General features: G+C 45.0%; 1 protein-coding gene across 2 annotated transcripts; it reads right to left on the bottom strand.

Moving 5' to 3' along the window:
• Positions 1–133: 133 nt before the first annotated feature.
• Positions 134–24,193, bottom strand: stxbp1a (syntaxin binding protein 1a). 2 transcript variants are annotated; one of them, XR_013122083.1, is made up of 20 exons: positions 23,978–24,193; positions 12,534–12,583; positions 11,773–11,854; positions 11,419–11,495; positions 10,951–11,029; positions 10,611–10,714; positions 9,650–9,798; positions 9,323–9,407; positions 9,088–9,218; positions 8,739–8,846; positions 8,503–8,563; positions 8,010–8,075; positions 7,836–7,916; positions 7,620–7,758; positions 7,415–7,524; positions 7,233–7,334; positions 7,064–7,149; positions 6,021–6,175; positions 5,370–5,545; positions 134–1,752 (listed from the first exon to the last, which is right to left on the bottom strand). XR_013122083.1 is itself a non-coding variant. In XM_076979930.1 (19 exons), the coding sequence occupies exons 1-19, from the start codon at positions 24,012–24,014 to the stop codon at positions 1,670–1,672; spliced, it is 1,785 nt and encodes a 594-aa protein (XP_076836045.1). In that variant the 5' UTR covers positions 24,015–24,192; the 3' UTR covers positions 134–1,669. The 2 variants fall into 2 exon arrangements, 1 of the variants encoding a protein (XP_076836045.1); XM_076979930.1 differs by lacking the exon at positions 5,370–5,545 and having other exon boundaries at positions 23,978–24,192.
• Between the last annotated feature and the right edge of the window lie 705 nt (positions 24,194–24,898).

The following is a 24,898-nucleotide window of genomic DNA, read 5'->3' as shown; positions in this document are numbered from 1 at the left end:
CCTTCACTGGTACAACATTTGACTTTTACTTCAAATGCTTCCTGTGCCATTTGTAATGCATTTCATTTGTTCTGAGGTGTTTGACGCTATAGACGGTCATTGGTGTTTTGCATAAGCGAATGTACCAACTCTGTGCTGTAATGGAAGCCAATTTATTAGACAGCCTTAATTCATCGGTACACATCAATTTATTAGACAGCCTTAGTTCATCGGTACACATAAAGTATACTTTTGTGCTTCAACACTCGCAAACATGGAATCTCAGCAAGTTAAACAGTTTAAGGACAGACTAACTTCTCATTAATATTTTCTCTGATAAATAAATTTGATATAAATCTAGAAGACACAGTGCTTTACAACAGCAAACCCAAAAAATAAGAACTGAGCAAAAAGTAAGAATTTGCATCACACAAAATGCGTAGTAATGCATAATATACAACCTGTTGCCAGAACAGAAGAATAAAATAGGCATAGATGAAAATAAAGAGAAAGAAATTTGTATAAATAGGGGTATGGGATTTTTCTTTGTTGTTGTTGCGAAAGCCATTCAGCAGTGGAAGATTTAACATTGCACCAGAAGATAAACTAACAGACAAACCAAATATAGATTTTTTCCCAGGTTACTACTACTACAGCTAAAAACATCACAAACACATTGGCTTCACATTGGCATTTTCAAAAGAAATGATTCACTACTTCACAGTCAGAAATACCACCAGTCAACAATGAAACGTTAAAACATCAACATATGGCATATACAACAACACACTACTCAGTGCATGGCCCAGTGAAACATTGATTACTAACCAATGAGAAGACTTAATCTGACAGGATACAATACTGAAATGCAACCGGCCTTTTTTTTTGTATTCTTCAAACATTTGCAAGCAATGGCCTTTTTGACACTAAAATGTGAGTTTGCAGAGCAATCAAATGAAAACTTTTGTAAGTAAATACAGCCAGATTTGTGGCTGCAAGAGAAATGGTGTGTGCATTCACTATATACAATGTCTCTCCTACTTTACCTGATGATCCCTGACCAATGACTGCTTTGGTTTCCTTCCACTTTGTTAAAGAAGTGCCCCTTACTACCCACTAACTGCCCTCTAACTGCCCTAACCACACTCACACTAGCTTAGGGGCATTTCCTGTGTCCCGTTCCAACCACAAAATAGATTCCATAGCATGCACATCTAACATTATACATACAGGAGTCTAAAACCAGAGCTCAGAAAGACAGCAGTTCAGCATATAGCATGAGAAATGATATGATTGATTTCTTTACTGATTCTCTTGTATACATCCCTCAACCACTGGAAATCACACCAAGTAATTAAGGAATCAAACAAAGTCTTTACCATTTACACATTCTAGCAGATTTCATAGCATACAATATTACATTTGGTACTTTCGGTTTTAAATTGCCTTTTGTTTTTAAACCTTATTTTGACAGTTTAATCATTTGCATCCATTGTAAAACATGAGAATACTTACAATGATTTTTTTTTTCAACATACTATATATATTTATATATATAACTTTTTTTTGTCAATGTTGCCATTGTTTCGTTAATTAATTTTTTTTTTCTTTTCGTTTTTCTTTCGAGCAAGATGCATACACAGTTGTATAGGAGCAGAGGTGCCTGCTGGGTAATGGGAAAGGTATGCTTTTAGCTTGTCTGTTCTTCATCTGGTTTGTTCATGGCCTTGAGCGCGTCCAGGAGCACAGTAGGAGTAAAGATGTGGGTGGAGCCTGTGGGGGGAGGGGGGGAAGGGGGAGGAGCCCACGGGGAAAAACGGAGACACGAACAGGAAGTTAGAACTGGAGCACCAATCAACATCTGAATGTGTTTTCAGCTGATACATCCATTCTGGTATAAAATTATAGTTATGTGAGATGAAATCATGAATGTTAAAAATGACATGAAAGGAATTTAAACTTTAAAGAAAGCAAGATTCATACAAATTCTTCGTAAGGACAGTAAACTGTAAACTGTAAGCCTCGGAGTTGGGGGGTTTATAGTACACGTAGGTCAACTCTTCTGACATATGAGCAATTTATGACACAGCTGTTCTAAGACATGTTTAAGAGATAGTACATTAAGAAACCTGTGGATATATTGTGAGAGTGGAAGTTAATTTGTCATCTTAAGATACATAGCTGAAGACACATTTCTAACAGGAAATAACAGCTTTACAATAATAATAGTTTTACAATTATTCAAACATTTGTCCCACATAAATATGCAGTCCTCCTTATAATGGTCTGAGAGCTCAAACTCATTTGTTCACAGACCATTGTAAACAGTAGGAACAAATGTTTGATTCAGTCCATTTTAGTGTCCTTGTGTTAAACACGTCGGTTGTTTGTTTCATTAGCAAAGCTGCACATTACTCCCACTTAGCTGCCAGAACTACTCAGCAGCTACGTACCAGTGTCGTGTCTGCAAGGTGGGGAGCTGCTACTAAAGTCCAGTCAAAAGGCTGTGAAGCAACCAAGAGGAAAGGGACCAACACCCAAACCATCTGCAGACTAGGTTGGTGTTGTGCTGGGTGGAGACGTTAACTAGGCCTGGTTGACTGGCCTTTCTTAAGGTTCTGACTGAAAAAACCTCACGTTAAGCACAGAAAGTAATCGTGCAGCTTTGCTAAGCTCTGTCTAGACGCACGGTGGACTATGTCGTTGTCTTATGGTTACGAGATGAAAGGAACTTTAATAAACACAACAGAAACAAACTTTATGTGGACCATAAAATGGCTGTGCAGTTCAAGAAATGTTTAATGTAAAATAAATGGGTTTTGGGCTGGTATAAAAAAAGAATAAAAACTAGATTTAGGAAACCTAGTTTAATTAATAACTTTTACATGTAGGTGCAAGCATCGTTTTAGAATCATAGAAATACCCAGAGATACAGTATATTAAAGTACACTCTTCGCATATTATATGAATTACTGCAGTAATGTTTTATTTACTTATTGTTCCATTCAATCTGTCAATCTGTTTTCCTCATGTTCAGCTTCATCATAAAAATAGAAGCATTGAAATAAATAATAATAAGTTACAGTAATTTCAAGCATTCCTGAGTTTTCGTCTTAGATTAATACAAAAGGTTTCAATCAATCCTAGATGCACGAATTAAAAATTATATCTCCTGGATAGCTGAAGACCTTTCAGGAGGTCAGTTTTAGAATCAGAGGAAAATATAAACACCAGTGTTAAATATGTAACTTAGGTAAACCTAAATGTTTCTGAATATAAATGTGTAAAGCTAGATATTTCTATTTGATCCAACATTGTTTTCGAAACATGTGAAATGTCATCAAAGAAAGAAATCTCATATATGCTTTATTATTGTGAACTGTTTAATAGTTGGTTGAAAAGCTGATCTCAACCAAGCCTCAATTTCTCAAATAGATTTCAAATTAATATCCGCACTGAAAAGGGCTGATATTCCCACGGAGATATTGCATATTTGAAGCTACATTCACAATTCATTACAATTCTAATGCTGCCATTGCTCAATTCCAATTTTTGGCTTCACGGTTCACTTTCATAATTTGCAAGTGACCGTATCTGTCTGTAATGTGAACGCTTCCGTCCTTAGACAGAGCGCGCATGTGCACTTTTATACGTTTTTGCGCATGTGCTCTTAGATGTACATGGTTTTCGGAGCCACCGTTTTGCCTGTTGGTCTCCTCCAGTGTTGGTTTGACGTGTTGGATGTTGGCAGTAGCCCTAAGTGCGCACGTATAAGCAGAAAGCCGCATGAATCTCTCATTCTCATCCGTTCTTATTCATGTCGCATGAACACAAATCGGATACGTATCCGATCCAGCACCACATAGGAGAGTGACTCAAAGCGGATTAGAACAGATCGGATTTGTGTGAACACTACCCTGAAAAAATTAAGATCTGTGTCACACTGTTTACACGTTACTTCAACATGCGTTTCATATTTGGGTTTGGCTGGAGGCCCTTAACACTTTTCATTAAAATACGCCCCAGTGTGAAGAAAATCGTACTTACACACTATAAACACACTTAAAGTTTTACATCCTGAAGTCCACGGTCATAGCCTATTATCCAGTGTATTATACGCTTTCAAATATGGGCAGGAACCGGCTAGAAACATGCACAGAACCATCTGCATCGGCGCACCAGGGTCTTTGGAAGCTGCCGTGATTTATTCCATCCCATAAGATGCCAGACGTTCAATTTAATCTATGAGAAAGTGCAGCGTTGCACTTGGTGAAGTATTTTCGTTTATGCTTGCATTAAACACTTAAATTTGACATATTTAATGTTGTCAAGATCTCTCTGACCAACTCTGGATGGAGTGACCCCATCACAGTGCGTTTACACCTCAGATGCTCATGCGGTCAGGTGAAATCCCACCGTGTTCCCTTCACTAAAACGACGTGTAAACAGGGCTTACAAACAAATCGGATTTGAGTCACTTCAGCCTAATAATGTGAACATAGCCGTTATTATTTAAAAGCTTGGATTGTTCAAGTAATATAAATGGCTTTTCTCATTAGGATTTTGTGCTGACTATTTAGCTCTAAAGCATATTGAGAAAATAGCTACATTTCAAGCTTTGGCATCTGCACAGGGCTTTGCCAAATTGCTCTAATAAGTATTGCGGCAATTTGTCCATTTTTGCATACGCAAAAAGAGTGTGTTGTGTAAAATGCAGACGCCCGCTTGTTAATGTAGACTTGTGATATGTGGTGGTTTAGGGGAGCTGGCTTATCGAAGTAAACGGTATGGAAACCAAATTATCGTTTGCTAAAACTTGGCATCAAATACCTCTTCTGGGAAAAAAAAATGGTTAATTTGATGTGTTATTTTTGCATTTGTTATTCAAAAACAACTGGAATATGATGGATTGCTAGGGTAGATTAATCTGCGTAAAAAAGTTAATTGCCTTTTAAAAAGCGGGAAGGGCAAATATAGAGCTCCTCGTGGCCCATTGAAAAGTCACCCCTGGGTTAGAGGGCATGTTCTAGGGACAGTGCAGGTTAATCCACCCATCTGAGAGAATGGGAGTCAACAGGGATGGTGTCAGCGCCCATTGCATGGCCATTCCAAGGAGGCTCTACCCGCTGCAGATCTGGATGACACAGCAGTCTGACAACAGTGTCTTTTGTTGAAATGTGGTCTGTGGTTGGCCTATAATCAGCACCAGGTGGGGCTTTCATTAGATTGACAGGTTGTTCATGCAATGAGCCTGATGCTCATCCCTGAGGAGGGGGGGGGGGGGGGGGGGGCGGAGATAAAACGCATATAGAGTGAGGTAGTGAGGAGGGAAAAGAAAGCCCTTGTGCTGTAGTGATTCAGAAAGGGCTTCTTTGAGCGACTGTTTTTACTTTGCCAGTGTGATTTTTCTCTCTCCCACCCTTCCCTCATTCTCTCTCTCTCTCTCTCTGTCTCTCTCATTCGTCTGAGGGATTGGGGTCCTCAAAGGACACCCTAGTGGACTCTCTGAAGTCGGGGTGCCGCAGGTCCATTAGAAATTTGGTTGGGGTGAGCGTGTGGGTGGAACCTGTGAAGGAACAAATGGGCGGCTTCACGTTCAGCTTTCATCCAACACTGCATTCCCGTTTGCTCTATTGTGGTCATATCAAAAAGGAGGGGGTCAGGGCTTATGCAACTATTTCCACGCATCAATCTCTCATAACAAATCCAGGAACCCTAACCCCCCCCCACACACCGTTTTTTTTGCATTTTTCTCACATGTTTCTCACATTCAGAAGTACTTTTGGGAATTCCTTAGATAGAATGGTCCTGCTATACTCATGTTAAGGCCATCCGGTTAAAAAAACAGCACGAAGAATAACTATACGGGGAAAAGTCTATGTCGGTCTCTCGCAAAAAAGTTCAAAGTCAATAGAAAGTAAAGCACGTTGCCTCTAGAGCACTAGTCTGCAATATTAATGCAGATAGCTTCTACAAAGGCGAATCTGCTGTCTGCTATCCTTACTTTTAAGTGACTCTATGGAGCAGAGACGCACACTCACCAATGATGGCCTCCCATTTGCCGTTGGCCTGTGTGACCTCATAGGCACAGCGCATCTCGCTGAAGGACACGCCTCCGATGATGAAGACGATGACGCGGGGTCCGGTGCGGTACTCCCCAGGGGTCTTATTTTTGTGCCAGTGACCATACCGGGCACTGCCAGGAGAGGGACGTGTTAACAGGCAAGACTGCTGCTTTAATGGGGAAAGCACTGACTAAAAAGTGTTAGTTTTAAGACCGTCTATAAACTACGTCACTTTAAGCGGGTGCTCTACCGATAACTGATGCAGAATAATCGTTGGTGTCGGTCTGAGCAAACTAAATTAAGCTCTATTATAATTTAATATAGCTGTATTAACAATATATATCAATATGTGTGTTTATATATAGACATAACAATAAAAAATGTAAAATCAACCATTTACACATGTTGGCACATTGTGAGTGACAATAAATTGAATTGAAATAATCTGAACTGGTGACTTCAGGCAGGTTTACTGGCAGCTCCATGTGAGGCATTGCAGGAGTGTCTCCGGCCAGAAATTCAGAATCGGACCACGTGGACATGAGCATTTGCCCGTCCTGCTATTGTCCTGCTGCCTTGGCACTGATTTAAACCCCCCCCCCCCCCCCCCCCCAACACCTGTTCCTTGGAGGAGTCGATGGTAGAGGCATAATGACACAGGAGCTCAGTGTGAGCTTTGCTGATCTACAGTCCAATCAGGTGGGACAGCGAAGGTGGACAGTGGGCTGTCCTCTTCATGGCCTGTCCTCCCCAGGGTGGATCCCATGCGGTGCAGTTAGTGTTGACGGTGGAGGTTCTGTCCCTAAGCCCGACTGCGTGTGTATGCATGACCCCTGGTGTCCCTCCCCGCCCCCATAGTGCAAGTCACCAATCATGTTATTGATCTCTGTGCTCTCTCTTCTGCCTCTGGCTGCAAATGATTATTGATCCAGGCTACTTCTGTCTCCTCAGTCCCATAATAGGCTAGTGTAATGTGAGTGTGCCCATGTGCCTTTGTGTGTGTGTGTGTGTGTGTGTACCTGACTGCTGAAGTGCTGAATGAGGAAGACGAACGAGTTGAAATGTAGGGGTAGTGCTTGGTGTCAAGCTTGTCATCAATGGCGTCCTGCAAAGCCCACACGAACATTAGTGAATAGATATATATGTATGAACCACACACACACACACTCCACGACCAGCGGGTCTCACCTCCATGATGTCCTTGATCAGTGGGGTCCAGCGGGACAGCTGGTAGGTCTGCTCGCTCACACGCTCCTTGCGGTCCATCTTCTTCCCCCGGCGCAGGGTGGACTGCACAGGTAGAGCGTACAGGTGAGGCAGGAGGGAGGCGGAGCTACCCCGGAGTAAGGGACGCTCGGAGGAACACTCACGTCTGTGATGATGGGCACGCCCAGGTGAGCCATGTTGGTGATGATCTCGCTGTCCTCAGGTGGGATCTGCGCATGCTGGATCAGCTTGTTCAGGTTCTCCTCGGTGATGCCTGAAGGAGCCACATTGAAGACGCAGAAGATTAGAATCAACTAAAGCCTCGAATCTGAAGGCCTAGCAGTGCTGGTGAAAACACGTTCCTCTCACCGTTCTTCAGGAAGATATAGAGCAGGATGATGCGGATCTTGTCATAGGTGCTGACGTTGGCGTCCAGCAGGATGGGCACGATGGCCCTCATGGGGTCTTTGATCTTCTCCCCTTCTGCGTCTGTGCCCATAGCCAGGTCCTGCAGGGCAAGAAGGGTTGAGGTATTGAGGCACTGGTGCGTGAGCCGTGGTATTGAGGCACTGGTGCGTGAGCTACCTGCTCAACACGGCACAGCTTGTCCACGGTGCCCTGGTAGTGCTTCATGCAGTCTTCAGCCAGCTGCAGGTGAGTGGAGTACTGCAGGGACAGACATGTGGAGAACATTCATACGGACACCAGACACTTCCAGGAAGTCTCTCGTGAACCTGTGGTCAAGTGAACTCCTCTTACCTTGCTAAGCTCTTTCTGATACTGTGGCATCTTTTTCAACATCTGAGACAGGTCCCTCATGGTGGTCTGAAACATGGCAAAAACCTTCATAAGCACGTGCAATCCAGTGTGTTATCACAGAGACGGAGAAGCGGTCTATAGTGCGAGCTCGACTCTCTAAATGTGAGTGACCGCCTATGATAGTGCTTTATGGTGCTCAGGGTGCGACTGTCTGCAGCAGGTTGAGTGTGTGAGCGTGATGGTGTGTGTCCATGTGTGTAGTGCCAGTGACTCTATCTCTGCTAATCCTGAAATGAGTCAGCCATCACAGCTCAGTCATGGCTGCCAACACGTACTCGTGAACCAGGCCGTCCTCTTTGGACTGCTGTTCCTGCTCATGGATGACGGAGCACTTCACGCCCGCCCCCCCCCCCCCCCTTCCCCTGCCACCCTCCTCTTCCGTCCCCTTGCCTGTCCTCGTCTCCCCTGTCCCCTGTCCCCTCCCCTCCTGTACCTTCTCTCCAGTGTTCATCCGTTTGCTGGCGGAGAACTCCTTCAGGGACTTTGTCACCTCCCTGCAAAGGAGAACGCAGAACTGAAATAGCAATCTTCAGCTTTAAATACAGGTCATGTAGAGAGGAAAGGGAGGTCTGGAAGGAGTGAGACACAGAGAGCAAGAGAGGGGGAGAAAGAGAGAACACTGAGAAACGAGGAGAAGAAGAAGAGAGACGAGAAACGGTTGTGACTCACTGAGACACCTCGGCGATGTGCTTGTGTCGCAAGGACACCCACAGGTCATCGTCCTCGTGTAGCAGCACCTCCTTCTCCCTGGAGTCTCCCATCCCGCTCGTCTCGTACCTGAGACACACAACACACGCACAAGGGCTTCAGGCTTCAGCCTCTCTCCAGCTGCGTAGATGACAGAGTCAGAAAGGAGGCCGTTCGCAGGCAGGACAGCGTCTGGTGCAGGGCTGTCGTTTCATCTCCACCGAGCAGCCGACCGGCTCGGAGCTTCCTGTGCCCCACGGAGCGCGTGCAGCTGACCTCGCCTGGAGAAGCGGTGTGGGCACTTAGGGAGGCGCGGTCGCCAGCATCTCACTTGTAGACGTCGTTCTCGATGGGGAGCAGGTCGTATCCCATGGCCTGGAACGTGAGCTCGTGCAGAACCGGGGAGACGGGATCGAAAGCCCGGTCCAGGATGATGAGCTGAGAACGTGCCTTGTCTGGACCCTGCAACAGGAGAAGGCCAGGAGAATCACGCCACGTCCCTCCACCCGTACCATCACAACCTGGGAGGGGCTCGCTCTCTCTCTCTCTCTCTCTCTCTCTCTCACCTCTCCCATGGTGGGGTCGTCTGCCTTGTAGGCATCCAGCTTGTCCTGCACTAGCTGAGCCAGGGTGGCGTTGTCTTTGTATTCTCTGCATTGGAAGACAAAACACGAACAGTCACACTGCGTTCTGTGGCGGCCATGATGACGAACACTGGCTCAGCGCCAATATAAACATAATCAAGCCCTCCTAGTTTTATTTTGATATACTCTCTGTTTCGCCATGAACACTGTGATTGTACAATGTCCTTCAAAACAGGAATTGTATTGTGTTACAGCTGTGTGTGAAGCACACAGTGCAGCAGGATGGTGTTAGCATAGCTCCCTCCTCACCCTCGGTATCTCACAGCTGGATACTCCTTCAGCGTAGCACACAGGGTGGCCAGCTGCTCAGCTAATCTCTCCATCACTGGGTTCTTCATCTGCGTCTTATGAGGACTGTAGAAACTCTGGAAAGCATCAGGATTGTCCAGAGAAAATACCTGGGCGGACACACACACACACACACACACACACACACACACATACACACTTTATCAGTACACATCGTTATTTAAGTAGTTGAACCACACAATGGACACTCATCCCTGAATTGTTCTATCTCTGTCTCTATTTCTCTCTCTCTATCTCTCTCTCCTTCATGCCCTTGTGTTTCCTGCCATGTCTCCCTCAGTGTCCACTCTCTCCTGGCCTCCTATCTTTCCTCTTTCCTGAAGACCCAATATTGATTTTCTCTCTCTCTCTCTCTCTCTCTCTCTCTCTCTCTCTCTCTCTCTCTCTCTCTCTCTATCTGTCTATCTCCTTCCCTGTCTGTAGCAGTCCTTCTTCACAGACCCCTTCCTCGATCTGGACATGCTCACACGACTGCCCTTATTTTCAGCAGATGAGTTTCCCTTGATGCCTCTTCCTGTTCATAGCTTGCTCTTATTGGCTGTCAGTTGGTGTGAATGCTGCTTTAGCCAATGGCATGGCTGCAGTGTCACGCCAAGATCAAAGCACAGCTGCACTGACTCCACTACATTAATAATTGCAGACAGCATCAGCAGCAAAGCATTGTGGGCCAGACAGCCACCCCCCACCCCCCACTCCATAACCTTCCAAGCCATTCTGGATCTCTCCATATATGTAGCCTGTCTCACAGGGAACTGAATCAATCTCTGTTCTGACCATCCATCCATCCTCCTCTCCCACTCGGCACAGTGACCTGCAGTCCTCCCGATATAGTTGAGCCCTGAAATCCACGAACATTTCTATGGCCGATCCAACGTTTCTCACGTTGCTCTCTCTGTCTCACCTGTGACTCGTAAGGCAGGAAGGCAATGTTGATCTCGTTCAGCGTCTTGATGCACTTAGAAGCGCGGCTCTTCACCACCTCGTTGAATAAGGGATCCGGACAAGCTGCAGACCACACAGAGACCTCAGCCTCAAAATCTCAACAACTAGAGAATACATGTACGAACGGGGCACGCGAGCGGGACACATTATTACGCAGAATTTCTCTGGGCGTGACATTGAAAGCGTCTGTCTCTTGCTGTGAGCGAAGCCTGGCTCCGTGCCAGCTGTGATGACAGGGTGTGTATAAGGGTGGCGTCAGGCATTATGAAACACACAGGGTGATGTACTTCCGTACTCACAGTCAGTGAAGAACACATGAGCACCCTTGTATTTCGATGAATGGGGATCTTTGAAGTCACCAACCAGGGTCTGTACAGACTGCAGAGAGACCAACAAGAAAGCCGGGGGGTTAAGAAACTGCGTGTGTACGTAAATGCACGCGAGTTGACATTTGTTGCGTGTGTGCGCGCGTGTGTGCGTGCGCATATCGCCATGGCAGCAAGCCATGGCTTGTTTGTGTAGGCTGTGTCAATAATGTGTTTGGTGGTGTGCTGCTTCATACAGCGTGCGACATATGGCCTGCGTGAGCCGCGCGAACAGGCGCGCCTCCCCGCCGAGTGATCGCAGACAGGGTGTGAAAAGACGTACGGCGCCGAGCCCGTCGGGTCCGCCCGCACCATCGCCGCATCGCTTGGACCGCCACGTCTGTTTACTGTCTGGTTAGATCTACCACGAGCAGCCATAGCTGACGGGGAGGGGGGGTTTACCTTCTCGGTGGGGGTGATCAAGTAAATGGCTTCCAAGGTGGGAAGAGGCTCTCTGCGCTTGTTTATGTCTTCGACAACTAGAGAGAGAGAGAGAGAGAGAGAGAGAGAGCGAGAGAGAGATATTGCATGAGATTATGTATTTGTCATTGCGCATTACATTCATATTGCTCTGGGATGTAACAGTATACGTTACTCCCACCAAAATGCCTCCAGCTAAATGTCATGGTGCAGGGCTGGTCTGTGTATCATGGTGAGGGTCTGGTAAGGGTCTGAGGGGAGAGAATGGAAGCCCTCGTCTACTGGTGTGTGTGTGTGGGTGTGGGTGTAAACATCGCTGAAAGACAGATGACGTACTTGTGATGCCCTCTGTCATGATATCAGTCATCTTACAGCAGGATGAGAGCATACGCATACTGAGCTGGTCCACCACCAGAGCCTGTGGAGACGTCACACACACACACACATACACACACACACACACCATACACACACACACACACACACACACACACACACACACACACACACACACACCATATACACACACACCACACACATACACACACACACACACAATCCACACACACAATCCCCACACACACCATTTAGTATAATACTATAGTTTAAGGTAGTAAAATTGATGGAGAAGCAAAGACTAGGTTATGAATTTCCTGCACAGTTTATTTTGAAATCTTAGACTGTAGGCAGACATAGTTATCAGATATACAGATACAGATATAATAGATAGATTATATGTATGTATATAGGTAAAATATTTCCAGGAGTGTACAAGCTGGACTGAATTAGGCAGGAATTTTAAATCCAGCCAATGATCATTAAACACATCAGTTTATCTGATGACTGACCTCCCATTTGACTTGACTAATCTCACCACTAGGAACGCCTGCTCTTATATAGATACTAAATCTCTCTCACTTGCATCTGCAGCCAATCCCAGTACTGCATCCAATACTGAATTGCTTCTAAGTTTGCTTTAAATATCTGAATTTTAAAATCACCATTTAAAATTACAATTCTCCGGTAATGTGTATAAAATATTTAAGAAATGTCCTGTTGATGAATCCAGTTGTGAAGTATCGTATAATTTATCCTACCTTCCATTCACCCTTCTTCTTCACCTTCTTGATGACATCATTCATGATCTCTGTAAAGAGATTTAACAGTATTTATCATTCATCTCCTAGTAAATCACTGACTGCCCAGACCGTTTCAAACCTGGTACGGTGAAACATTTGTGCCTCAATGATTTTCTGAAGCTCTCCACTTCCCTGATGAGCTCTGTAGCAAGGTGAACGTTTACGTGAGTGCTGTTAACAGGCGTGGACCAACTCAACCTCATGTGCACACGTGGGACTGTGAATGTTGTCGGCCATTTGTGGACATTTCCCCAGAACTTCAGAACTCTGCGTCTCACAGGCTGTTTAATGAATATGACGTTAACACTGGCGTTTCAAAGACGGACGAGCGTCTCCACACACATGGACCCATTTTCATGTACAGTATGGTTCTATCATCGGCGTTATGAAGGGTTCCATGACGTGGGTGGACAGTGTGTAACCGGGACATGATGCCTTGAGAAACATCAGGATGGACAATGACACCACAGGAGTGGACGGCCATATGGCAGCAGTCTACAAAGGTACTACACATTTTCATATACTTTCTTGTTTTTCGATAACTACTCAATTGATTACATTAATCATTTCATCACTATTAATTTAATGAGCCCCTGCAATGAAAAAAAAAAATTGACTTTTTTTTTTTTTAGGAACGTTGTTTTCTAAGTCACAATGGATAAATGCCAAAAATATATATTTTGTAGAATTTCCAGTGCTGAAATTTATTGTTGTATTATATTTAAATGTCTACATTAATAATAACTGTTTTTGTATATAATCAGTACTTTTATTGAATATTAATTTAAATGTAAAAGGTTGTTTGACAGATAGAGAGGCATCACATTGGTGGGCGGGGTTTGACAGATGGAGAGGCATCACATTGGTGGGCGGGGTTTGACAGATAGAGAGGCATCACATTGGTGGGCGGGGTTTGACAGATGGCGAGGCATCACAATGGTGGGCGGGGCTGGCAAATGGCAAGGCATTACAATGGTTGTATTCAAAATCCATCAGTCATGGCTCTGTCGATTCTCTCTCTTACACACACACACACACACACACACACCAGTGTGCCTTGCAGGCTGGCCTTGCTAGTCATTTCCACCAATGAGTTTGGGCCCAGTGTGGGCCCATCACATGTGAGCCTCGCCACTCAAGTCCTGACCTTAATGTGAATTTCTCTCGTGCTCTCTCGCTCTCTCTCCTTCATATACTCTCTGCCACTCTCTTTATAAATTGCATTTTTATTGCCTGTTTAGACTTTCCAATTTAGCTGACTGTTTGATGTGTGTGTGTGTGTCAGATTGTACCGATGACATATTGAATATAGTAAATACTGTATATTGAATATAAAAATATAATTTCATAAAAGTCATAAATGTCACACCGACAGGCCTGCACATATATATACTCCATATATATACTACATATATATATGTATACTCCAAGGTCCACATCTAAACTGCAATACATAACTTGCAGTGATTTGTTTTGTGTAGGGGTGTATTCAACTAAGGATTTTCATAGTCGAATCTGATTCGTCAGCTTTTCCCTTTAGTCGACTAATAGTCTCGGGTTTATTTTTATTTTTTTTGAGCACCGTAAACGGGATCCCGTTCTCATTCAGGACTTTTTTCCTCTTCAAAGTAAAAACCTAAAACACTCAGATAAATGAATAAATACGGTAGGTTGCCTTTATTCAGCTTTTATTTATTTACTTATTTTTTATGAAACGTTAGAGAACATTAGCCGTCAGTGCGCAGTGCGTATATCGAACTGTCAGACAGGCACTGTGCAAAATGTCAAAAATATTTAATAAAAAATGCCTGCCTGAAAATATAAAAAAAAAATTGCCACACAACAGCAAAAAATATAAGGAAAGATTCAAGTAACGGGGTTTAAAAGTAAACAACAAAAAATGTGTATAGGCCTACTTGCCGAGACGCGACGAGACGAGACGACAGGACCGAAACAACAAACGGCTGAACTGTTTTTTTTTTTCACCTTAACGCGTTTTAAATGGTATGCCATGTTGGTTGTTGTCGTGTGAAATGAAAGACGTTGATGACATAACTTACACTTTACTTTGTTTGATTCATCTTTATCAAAATACTTTTGAAGTTTTTTAGTAGCCATTATAATCTCGGCAGATGCTGCGTATTCTGTATCGTGTTCAGCTCCGCTCGTTTGGATTGTGCAACTGCAGGGTGTGATTTATTAATGTGTAGTAAGTAAGATGCCTATTGTTAATGTGCAAACATCATTTTAAAATGTTTATTAACAGAAATTAGGATGATTTTATTTGACAAAAGGCTATATATAACGAAAACAAAGACATTTCATGTAACAACTAATGCTTAGCTGCATCCTTGGACACCCCCATGCAGTTAGAATGGTACATTCGACTATGACGTTCATAGTCGACTAGGGGGTCTAGTCGACTATAGTCGAATCAGCGACTATTGCAGGTCACCTTCATTCTGCACAGATTATATTCTTAGTGATCCTCTGTTGCCCTTTGACCTTGCAGAGCACTGTTCAGCAAGGTTTGGGAATGAAAGACTTGATGGTCCAGGTCACGTCGCATCACTGCACGACCCTCAGAGGGAACATTCTCCACCCCCTCTCCTACATTATCTGCTCCTTTCCTGACTGCCACGCTGCACCAGCGACTTTGCCCTTAAGCACCGTCCCCTGTATGGATGAGTTCCCTTCCAGACATATTTATCTTATTCTCTTTCGTTCTCTTTTTCTCTCTAATTTCCTCTTATTTGTAAGCCCATCATCCTAAGGTTGGATCGAGGCAGCCATGTTGACGTTGTGAGGCCACGATTAGCCTGATTGCCCTGCTAGCCAGCGGACTGCAGTGTTGCGATAAATAATCTTGGTCTGTTTGCAGCTCTGACATTCATGCTGCCGCAGTGAGACGGAGCTAACGCGGCCGGGGGCTGAAACAGCTGGCCCTGTCTGCCTGCAGACGGCCCAGAGCTGCTCGTATACAAGGCAGGTTTCTAGCGTGGAGATCAGCAAACTGCTTCAAGACTGTCAAAAGATGCTGAATTTATTCTGCTCGTTTATAGGAACGCCATGGTGTGTGATTAAGATGCACATCCCAGAGTAAATACGAAGTCTTATCCCTGATTTTTGGGGAAGACAGAGACTTTCCAGGGTGTCTATAGACATTTGCATGAAACGGGTCATGTGTCAGCAATGGAGGAAATCTCGCAGTGCCGTATGTCCACATTACAGGACATTACGAGATGCTGTATGTCCACATCACAAGCGCCGTTTGTCAGCACGGCCTGTTTAGTTTGTCTTCTCCGTTCATCTTCCTTGCCTACATCTCCATCTAAACCCAGCCACTGTTTCCACTTGAGCCCCCAGCACAGTGTCTGGGCCAACCTTAGATATTTGTGACAAAACGTGTACCAACTTAAGCCAAGGACCCATTGCCCCCTCTCTTCTCTCATCCACACAGACAGAACTGGAGCATGAGCTGGTTTCCTCCGTCATGTCTTCACACATCACGCCTCCTGGGTCCTGCCGGCACAGACTGTCTCGTGGTGGAGCAGAGCCGCAGACACTAAACCACCAACGTGCATTTCACTGGTTTCACATGTTGCATATATTATTATTTTGTGTTTTGGTCAAATCAAACAACGGTACGGCCAACATCCCTGATAACTGCGTCTTATTTGTCAGAAGGCACAATCCTCTCTCCCTTCATTCATTATCGAATGAACAAACCTGTCGTTAATGTTGTGTTACATGCTGACAGATACATTTCCCTCTAAGCTCAACTCCAACTATTTTCAATAATTACTTGGTGAACTCAGTGATACAGTCAGCAAAGTCGAATATGTCCGAATCAATAAATTGCCATAGACATTTAACATAATCTGCTCTTACAGCTCCATCTTGAACCAACAGGTCTGTGGAACACACACGAGAACACCGCCACCCTCCACATCTCTCGGCCTCGGCTGGATTTAACTGGTAACACTTCCTGTTCTGTTGAACAGTACTACAGAAGTATTCTGCTTCGAGACACAAAGTTTTTTGGAGATGTCCATCCACACGAGTTCAGTTTCAGATTAAACATGTGCCCACAGCTTTTCCTCTAAACCCTTAATGGATGTGCAATGGGGAGGAAACACCAGACGTCGCTGTGGAGAGGTACGGCGGAGAACCAGTGTAGGACGTGTAGGGGATTGGCACAGTGTCTGTACCTTCAAGACAGAGACAGACCTTCACTTTCTACAAGAACCGCTGTAAGGGTTGTTGTCTCTCTTCTCAAGAATACACAAAGGTCCTTGGCAGCGAAAACAGAGCTAGGTGTGTGGAAGAGAAGCCTGCTCAAACATCTACCCCGACGTTTTAAGCGAGGCGAGGCTCATAGATAGCAGTCTGTGCTAGATCGCGCATGTTTGCTGCTCCTGCAGGGAACCCGTGGAGATGGTTTGGCCTGCAGTCTGTCTGTATGTCATACTCAAGGCTACTGCGCCATTATGTAATGCTGTCTGCACATTGTAATCAATAAGTACGCAGTGTTGTACAGGTTCCCCGAGCAACCCTCTACACCAGTGGTGTTCAAATCCCACCCTGCCCTTATCTAGGAGACAGTCGTGAGGAATTAGCCAACCAGTTACATTAATCATTTAATCAACTACAGGGCATTACAAAGGAGATGAGGTCCAGATATGAATATTACTGCACTGGAGAGTGTTGTCTCTCTGAGTCAGAGCAGGGGTACTCTGCTAGCAAACGGATGTTTGGGCCAAGCTGGATGTAGTGAGGAGGGAGAAGAAAAGAGCTCGTGTTACCACACGAGTGCACTACTGTATACCTACAACACCGCGACCCGCTCCAGATTGGTCACAGTGACCCGCTCTACAACACAGTGACTCACTCAACAACACAGTGACTCACTCAACAACACAGTCACCCGCACTACAACACAGCGACCCCGCTGTCCTACCCAACCATCTGATGCACAAATATAGTGCGCCCTGAGTGTGGCACCCAACACTTCTGATTTGATAAACCCTCGTGTTCAAATATAATTCAACACGAATGTCAAATCGGCTTATGGTGAGGAGCGACCTGCTAAATCTGTATTTCGTGCACCGATGTGTTGTGATACCTGCATCAATACCTTGACATGAGTGTATTCTGTTGGGCGCCATTGTCTGGTTTTCTACATCGGCACTTTATCGAGCTGGGTGAAGTGAATGCATTACTGGGTATAACACTGACCCCTAGACAACCCACCCCTACCACCACCACTACAGTCTCATCATGAAGGACTATAGATTTAACCCTACGCTATCCCAGGCTCCCCAAGGCACTCGACTCTGATTTCATGACCCACTTTCACTCTGCCTCCGAGGGGTTTCACGGCTCCCTTCTTAAAGAGACAGACCGCCATTTATGATGTATGAAAGCTATGCTTTGCCCTGTGTTCAGGGCATATATATTGTGAAATGATGTGTAAGAACATGTTGTAACATTTCTTGCCGAGACCCCAGTTTGTATTTATGTTGTAACAGTTCCAGATTCAGTAACATTTTCCCAACTTAGAGTTTGTATCCAAACGGTTTAAATTCATACAGTTCGTTTTTTACCCTGAGACTGCATCCTTACTCTTGAGCTGACATCATCTGTCTGTCTGTCTAGAGAGTTGCTCCTGCTGAGCATTTCAAGATAATGTCTATTTATCTTTCCAGCTAGATAGACAGATAGGCAACCAGATGGATAAAATGTATCTATGGAGGTTTGACGTTAAGCTGGTGTCCACACTGGGGGAGTGATTATGTCCCCGTTCTGTCCTTGAGGAGCAAGTGAGCCCGTCCCTATGACGCAGAGTCCAAGGACACCACGCGCCCGTCAAGCGAGCAGGACCTGGGGCTGGTCTCCTGCCTGCTGAGTCATTACGCAACACGCTGTCCCCAAGAGCGGAGCAGGAGGGGGGGACAGGAGGGGGGGGGGGGGGTCAGGAGGGGGCGAGAGAGGCCAGCCGTAAGAGCCGCCTGCATCTACAGGGACGGCACTTGTGGTGCTCTGGACGCGCTCTACATGTCATCGCAAATGTTATGACGTTGACGCGTTCTGTGTCTTCTGCATGCTCATGTCACTTGTCATAAATAACCTTACAATATGAGGCCAACTGAACACAGCTCGCATAGTTGTTATTGACAAATGTTTTTAATAGGAAACCAGGAAATGTGATTAGCTCATCGTAATAGATAGATTTAATTTGTATGGTACCTTTAAAACAAAGTTTACATGACCGAGATCAAATTCAAAATATTAAACAGAAAAGAAAAGAGAAAAGAGAAATTTCATGAAAGAACGATAATAATATGTAAAAGAATATCCTGGACTAAAGTGTGGAGGGAGCTTGGCTGGATCTGGCAACCCTCATTCTACTATGAGGGAGACTTCCTGCTGCAGAAAAATGGCCGAGCCCTTGAGCAGGCCAAATAACAGAGCCCCGCACTAACGTAGGCGTCAAGACAGGGTGCAAAGATATTACCAGAGATGATAATATGCTGCTCTAAAGACCTCACTAACATGGCACTTGTAACAAGATTTGCTGTATTTCTGTTATGTAACTCTGATATATTTTTTTCTCTACCAGCATGAACAACTCAGACTGGAGGCTTATTTTTTAAAAATGTTCATGCTTTTTTCTATCATCTAGAACGATTTTTATCAAAGCACTTGAATTTATACGTCCTGGAATTTAAGGATGAATGGGTGAATTTGCAGAATTGCTAAATATAGCCACTTGCTACAGCAGTGAGAACACACTGCCCTGAACGCAAGGGCACGGCCCAGTGCTGCAGTCCGCACGGCTCTGCGGATGAGCCCGACAGTGGGGCCGGCACTGCTTATCACAAGCTTGATTTATCTCTCCGCTGCTCAGACTCGTTTTCAGAGCATGATAATATACCCTGTGCGCATGGCAGGAACTCTGGGTAATGTATTCTCTGGAGAGAGAGAGAAGGGAGATAGAACTACAGCCTTATCTTCGTGTCATTGTGCTGAAGACAACACCTTTAACATTTGCTCCATCTCAGCTCCAGAGTCAAGAGCAAATCCAAGCGAAACGCTCCCACCATCAGAACTGTCGCCACTTTAAAATGTAATACTGCAGGAAAAGGGCAGTAGTTTCGCAGCTGGCCTCAGCACCTGTAGAACTAATTGCTCTAGGTACAGTATTAGTACTATTAATATTTGTGCTGTCCAACCAAGAGGGACGCAGGGAGCAACATTACTGCTGTGTGTATTCGCACTGGGCTGTTGAGGGACCTGGAGACTGAAACGTCCAGACTCATCAGGCAACGCAGGGCAGGGGTATTAACACAGGGCAGGGGTATTAACACAGGGCAGGGCAGGGGTATTAACACAGGGCAGGGGTATTAACACAGGGCAGGGCAGGGGTATTAACACAGGGCAGGGGTATTAACACAGCACAGCGGTATTAACACAGGGCAGGGCAGGGGTATTAACACAGGGCAGGGCAGGGGTATTAACACAGGGCAGGGGTATTAACACAGGGCAGGGGTATTAACGCAGGGCAGGGGTATTAACGCAGGGCAGGGGTATTAACACAGCGCAGGGGTATTAACACAGCGCAGGGCAGGGGTATTATCACAGCGCAGGGGTATTAACACAGCGCAGGGCAGGGGTATTAACACAGAGCAGGGCAGGGGTATTAACACAGCGCAGGGCAGGGGTATTATCACAGCGCAGGGGTATTATCACAGCGCAGGGGTATTAACACAGCGCAGGGCAGGGGTATTAATACAGAGCAGGGCAGGGGTATTAACACAGAGCAGGGGTATTAACACAGCGCAGGGCAGGGGTATTAACACAGAGCAGGGCAGGGGTATTAACACAGCACAGCGGTATTAACACAGGGCAGGGGTATTAACGCAGGGCAGGGGTATTAACGCAGGGCAGGGGTATTAACACAGCGCAGGGCAGGAGTATTATCACAGCGCAGGGGTATTAACACAGCGCAGGGCAGGGGTATTAACACAGAGCAGGGCAGGGGTATTAACACAGCGCAGGGCAGGGGTATTAACACAGTGCACGGCAGGGGTATTAAAACACAAGACAGCCACCCTCACCCACAATGCACATACACACCATTGCAGGAGGCCAGTTACCCCCAGTTACCCCCAACCTGAAATGTAGCCGTTAGACGCAGGTAAGTTCACTCATTCATTCATTCATTCTGCTTTCCACTGCATCCCTTTCTCCTTTATTGCCCCTCCCCACTGCTTCCTTTCCTCCCTCCTACCCCGATCTACCCCTCCCCCACCCCAATCTCCCTCGCTTCATCATTCATGCCCCCTCCACCTCTCGGCCGGCTACACCCGAACAGAAACATGACAACAGCTTTTCTTTGCTTATTACTAGTTATATTTGTCCTTGTGTGTGTTAAATACGTCTCTCAGATGTGACGTGGAGGAGGCCCTGCTAATATGGTGAGTGGGTGGAGAAGCTGAAATCGCTGCCAGACGCCGTGTGTTCTCAGCAAAGGGCCATTTTAGCATGACTGATACTCAGTAGCACCATTAATGGTGGGATCGTTATTTGTGACACACCACAGTAGCACCTTCGCTGTTACAAAATAAGCTGCGTCAAATACAGTGCCATGCAATACAGGGGGCCTTGGCTTTAATCTCAATGCCGTTCCCATCATGCCTCTAGCATCTGCAGAGCAGACACGCTGCATTATTTGTCCTGATGTTCAAGATGTGAAACAAGTGTGTCTGAGCTAAGATGGACACAAAATGGGTAAAGTTTCTTAGAATTGTGCTATTAATGAAGTTGGTCTAATAGACGTCATCTAATCTGACACACGGCAATACTCAGTCTCCGTGAAAGTGCATATGCTCGTAGTTAATCCGAGACTGGATACTGCTGTTATTAATCTAATGAAAGATATTACACGCAGACTGACACACGGCTGAAGGTTTAAGGTGCGTGTGCATCTAAGATACAAACTAAACGCAGGCTGTGGTTGTATAATGGTTCTAATACTGGCTCATACATGCCAGAAACGTACTCTGATCCTTTGGTCTTCATCCTGAGCCAAACCAGGGTTCTAGAATCTACCAATGTATGGAGGAATACAAAAGAACAGGATTGATGAAGAACTGAATTAACCATGAAGGCCTCTTCACAACAATGTACTCAGAGATCCTTCATTGGCCTCAGTTGTTTTTAGTAATTCAGTAGGCCTACCTAGCAGTCTACTATATGCTGTAGACTATTTCAGTAAACAAGTACATTTTTATCTCCACGGTAAATCCGACCTTTGCAGGAATAAGGATACTTTTTTTCTAGACCTTTCAAAACCATGAAATGCATTTCCAGAATGAATTAATCCTGCATGTCATTCAAACATTTTACCACCGAGCAGATTTACAGCATGCTCAATCAGGTTCCAGAGCGCGAGCGGCGGCAGAGTATCACGTGAAACGTGACCAGGCGCCACAACCGATTAGTTCAGCGAATCTGCAACGTGCCAAGCAGTGCAAACCGCGTTTCGTGAACCGTCCCTGCTAGTGGGCTGTTCTCCAAACAGAGCTACACGTTCGCTTACTATAGGAATAACGGTGGCTGTTGTGGCACGTAGCTTAGCATACCCAAGAGTGTGTCGCGTTTGTGCACTTCCCTTTCTATGATTCTTTTGACCCAGGGCGCGCGCGCTCATAACCCCCCGGCGCACTGAACCGCTGAATGGCGCGTGCGGCGGAAAAAATGTCCATTCTTATCACTATAATAAACACGCGCAACACAACACAAACTTATTCCACACCACCCCGTGCGCACAACAGTGGCCTTTACAAACACATAGAAACGCATTGCAGACAGTATCTGCTGAACTATTGCTTTTTTTTCTTTCCTTTGTAGCAAATATGATATTGTTCAATATAACGAAAAAGAGTCAGAATTTAGCACCTGAAATGTTTTCATATCTCCAGAATTAGTGTGATCATCGTGCATATAGTTATGAGAAATATTTTACTTGATTACCATAATTTGTAATTGTAATGTCCCACATTGCTCAATACAAACTGTTCCCTTTAAATACTAATTTAAAATAAAATAATCGAGCTGTGAACAGCATTCTTGTTCGTTTTACGTTTGTGATGGATTTCAGCTGTATTAATATCAGTGGGGGATCAGTCAGTCTGGCATGGGTTCTACTATAACATGAATATATTTGTAATACGAGAAGATGGTAAAAATTAAACGTTAAACCATCACAGAGAGTAATCATTCGTTTAGTACACACACATCTATCAGAACACTGTGATCGTCTAATATTTTGCCTTATGGTAGTCTTGTGTGGTCTTTAAAATGGCCCAAAAAGCGCTATTGATACCGAGCTACTAAAGCCTCGTCCATATAAAGAGAGGGGGGCGAATAAACCGTCAGTTATATATGGACATTCCCCATTTTCTTACACAACATACCCACTGCATATTCGTTATTTCTGTCAAACGCAGAGCACCGCACGCATATTAGGGGTTAAATACCCAAGCCCACCGTATCTTCGCCTAAACTGACCCTATGGAAATGAGACTATAATACACAGACGAATATGGCAAGCGGAAATGGCCCATCACAACGGTGCGCTCTCGGTGCTCCCATCTACTGATATCCGCCTGGAGATGCAGCATGCCGCCATTTAACGATACTGGAAGTTCTCCGGTAAACGAGACGGTTTTTATTTGATGATTCATTTTTAAAATTGTGAATTCACGATGTGATGCGGTCAAACCTTTGGGCATTCAAGCAACTTACAGCGCTGGTGATCAATCACCGGGGGAGACTTTTCTTAAATGTGAATGTTAATCCAGCAATGTAAAAAGAGAACAGCAGGATACTGTCCTTCATAAACATACATCAGTGATTTGATAAGGGAATAACGGAGATCTTAACGACCAAAGACGATTTCAGATCAACCGGAATTGCAGCACAGAGATAAATCAGCGCCGCATAATTCGTGTTTAACGTTCTCCCAAAATAAGGGCGTTTCTGTGTTTGAATATCGTGCCCAACGTAGAGCTTTTCGTTTTGCGATCGTGCTGCAAAACGTTCGTCGTTTTTACAACAACAGCTAAAAAGAAACGACTTGTGTGTTTGGGTCGTGCCTGCCTGAATTATAAGGCGCATCCTATAAAGAAACGTCCTGGCTACTCATCCCGTCCAGCTGGTGCACAATAGCGACGCGCCAGTCGCATCCAGGAGGCGCTAAATGCGCAGGAGCACCGAGGACACATGCACCGGGCCTGAAGCCCGACTCGCCTTTAGCACCGCATCGAATTTATTCCCCCGTGTTATGAGTCCAGTGTAGCGGACGCAGGTTAAAACATGCCGCACGGTTTACTCACTTTCGCCGACCACCGCCTTTAATCCAATGGGTGCCATGATGCTCCTCCAAAATGATAGTCCGCTCTCGGTCTCTTCTCCTCCCTTTCCTCCTTGCTGTATTCCGCCCAATAGAGAGAGAGAGAGAGAGAGAGGGTGCGCACCTCACATCGCAGCTGACTGCGGAGGTTCGGCGGCGTCACTGCGCACCCGCCCTTCCCCGCAGCCCGGTGAGCGCACACGAGCGCTTTCCTGCGATATTCCTCACTGCGCTGTCCCGCAAAGGAACGTGCTCGGTGGCTCCAAGTATTTGGAAAATAATCTCAAACGTGGATTTGTGTTGGGATCACAGACCAATCAATAAGATGTGTTTTACTCTTTACGATTTTATTTAAATAATTATATATGATATGATATATAATATGATATTGTACATTTATTGAAGATCCGTCGTGTTATTTGATAAGGCATTAATGTTGTGGCATTAATGTTTATGTCTGCCTTTAGAACGATTGTTTTTCACAAGGAAAATGTGAAAATTCTGCTTTTTGCTTCGAGATAACAGTGATTGCCGTTTAATCGTCGTTACCAAATCTGTCCACAAGAGGGCAGCATCGTACTTTATCTCCAAACTAAGTTCAGCCTGCCCCCTCCGTCACTTCTACTTTCATGTAGCCTGTTTTATTCTCAACTCACTCCGTTGAAATGTTGCCTATAGTCTATTTCCAGTTAGCCGTAAGAAAAAAAAGATGTCAGTCATTGCTGACTTATCGGGATTTCTGCATGAATGTCCCTTACATGTGATCTGGTGTTTCATCATATGCGTCTTATCTTTTTATTTGGTTCACTTAGTAAACTAAACGAAAAAGAATGTGCTTAGTTTAGTTTACGATATTGTTTATGTTTCTTGTGTCCCTGTATGCCGTAGTATGCACCTTGTAACG

The sequence above is a fragment of the Brachyhypopomus gauderio genome, chromosome 18 (genome assembly GCF_052324685.1).
Source record: "Brachyhypopomus gauderio isolate BG-103 chromosome 18, BGAUD_0.2, whole genome shotgun sequence".
Lineage (NCBI taxonomy): Eukaryota > Metazoa > Chordata > Actinopteri > Gymnotiformes > Hypopomidae > Brachyhypopomus > Brachyhypopomus gauderio.
The sequence above is the reverse complement of the archived record's forward strand: the minus strand, read 5'-3'. Positions and strand labels throughout refer to the sequence as shown.

What these genes read in the sequence shown, in the direction of transcription:
- stxbp1a (XM_076979930.1), bottom strand. Translation starts at nt 24,014, where the DNA reads ATGGCACCCATTGGATTAAAGGCGGTGGTCGGCGAAA. An exon ending in CTATATCTTCCTGAAGAACG is followed by an intron (nt 7,525 to 7,619) that starts GTGAGAGGAACG and finishes TGGCTCCTTCAG; the next exon opens with GCATCACCGAGGAGAACCTG. An exon ending in TGATCAAGGACATCATGGAG is followed by an intron (nt 7,150 to 7,232) that starts GTGAGACCCGCT and finishes TGGGCTTTGCAG; the next exon opens with GACGCCATTGATGACAAGCT.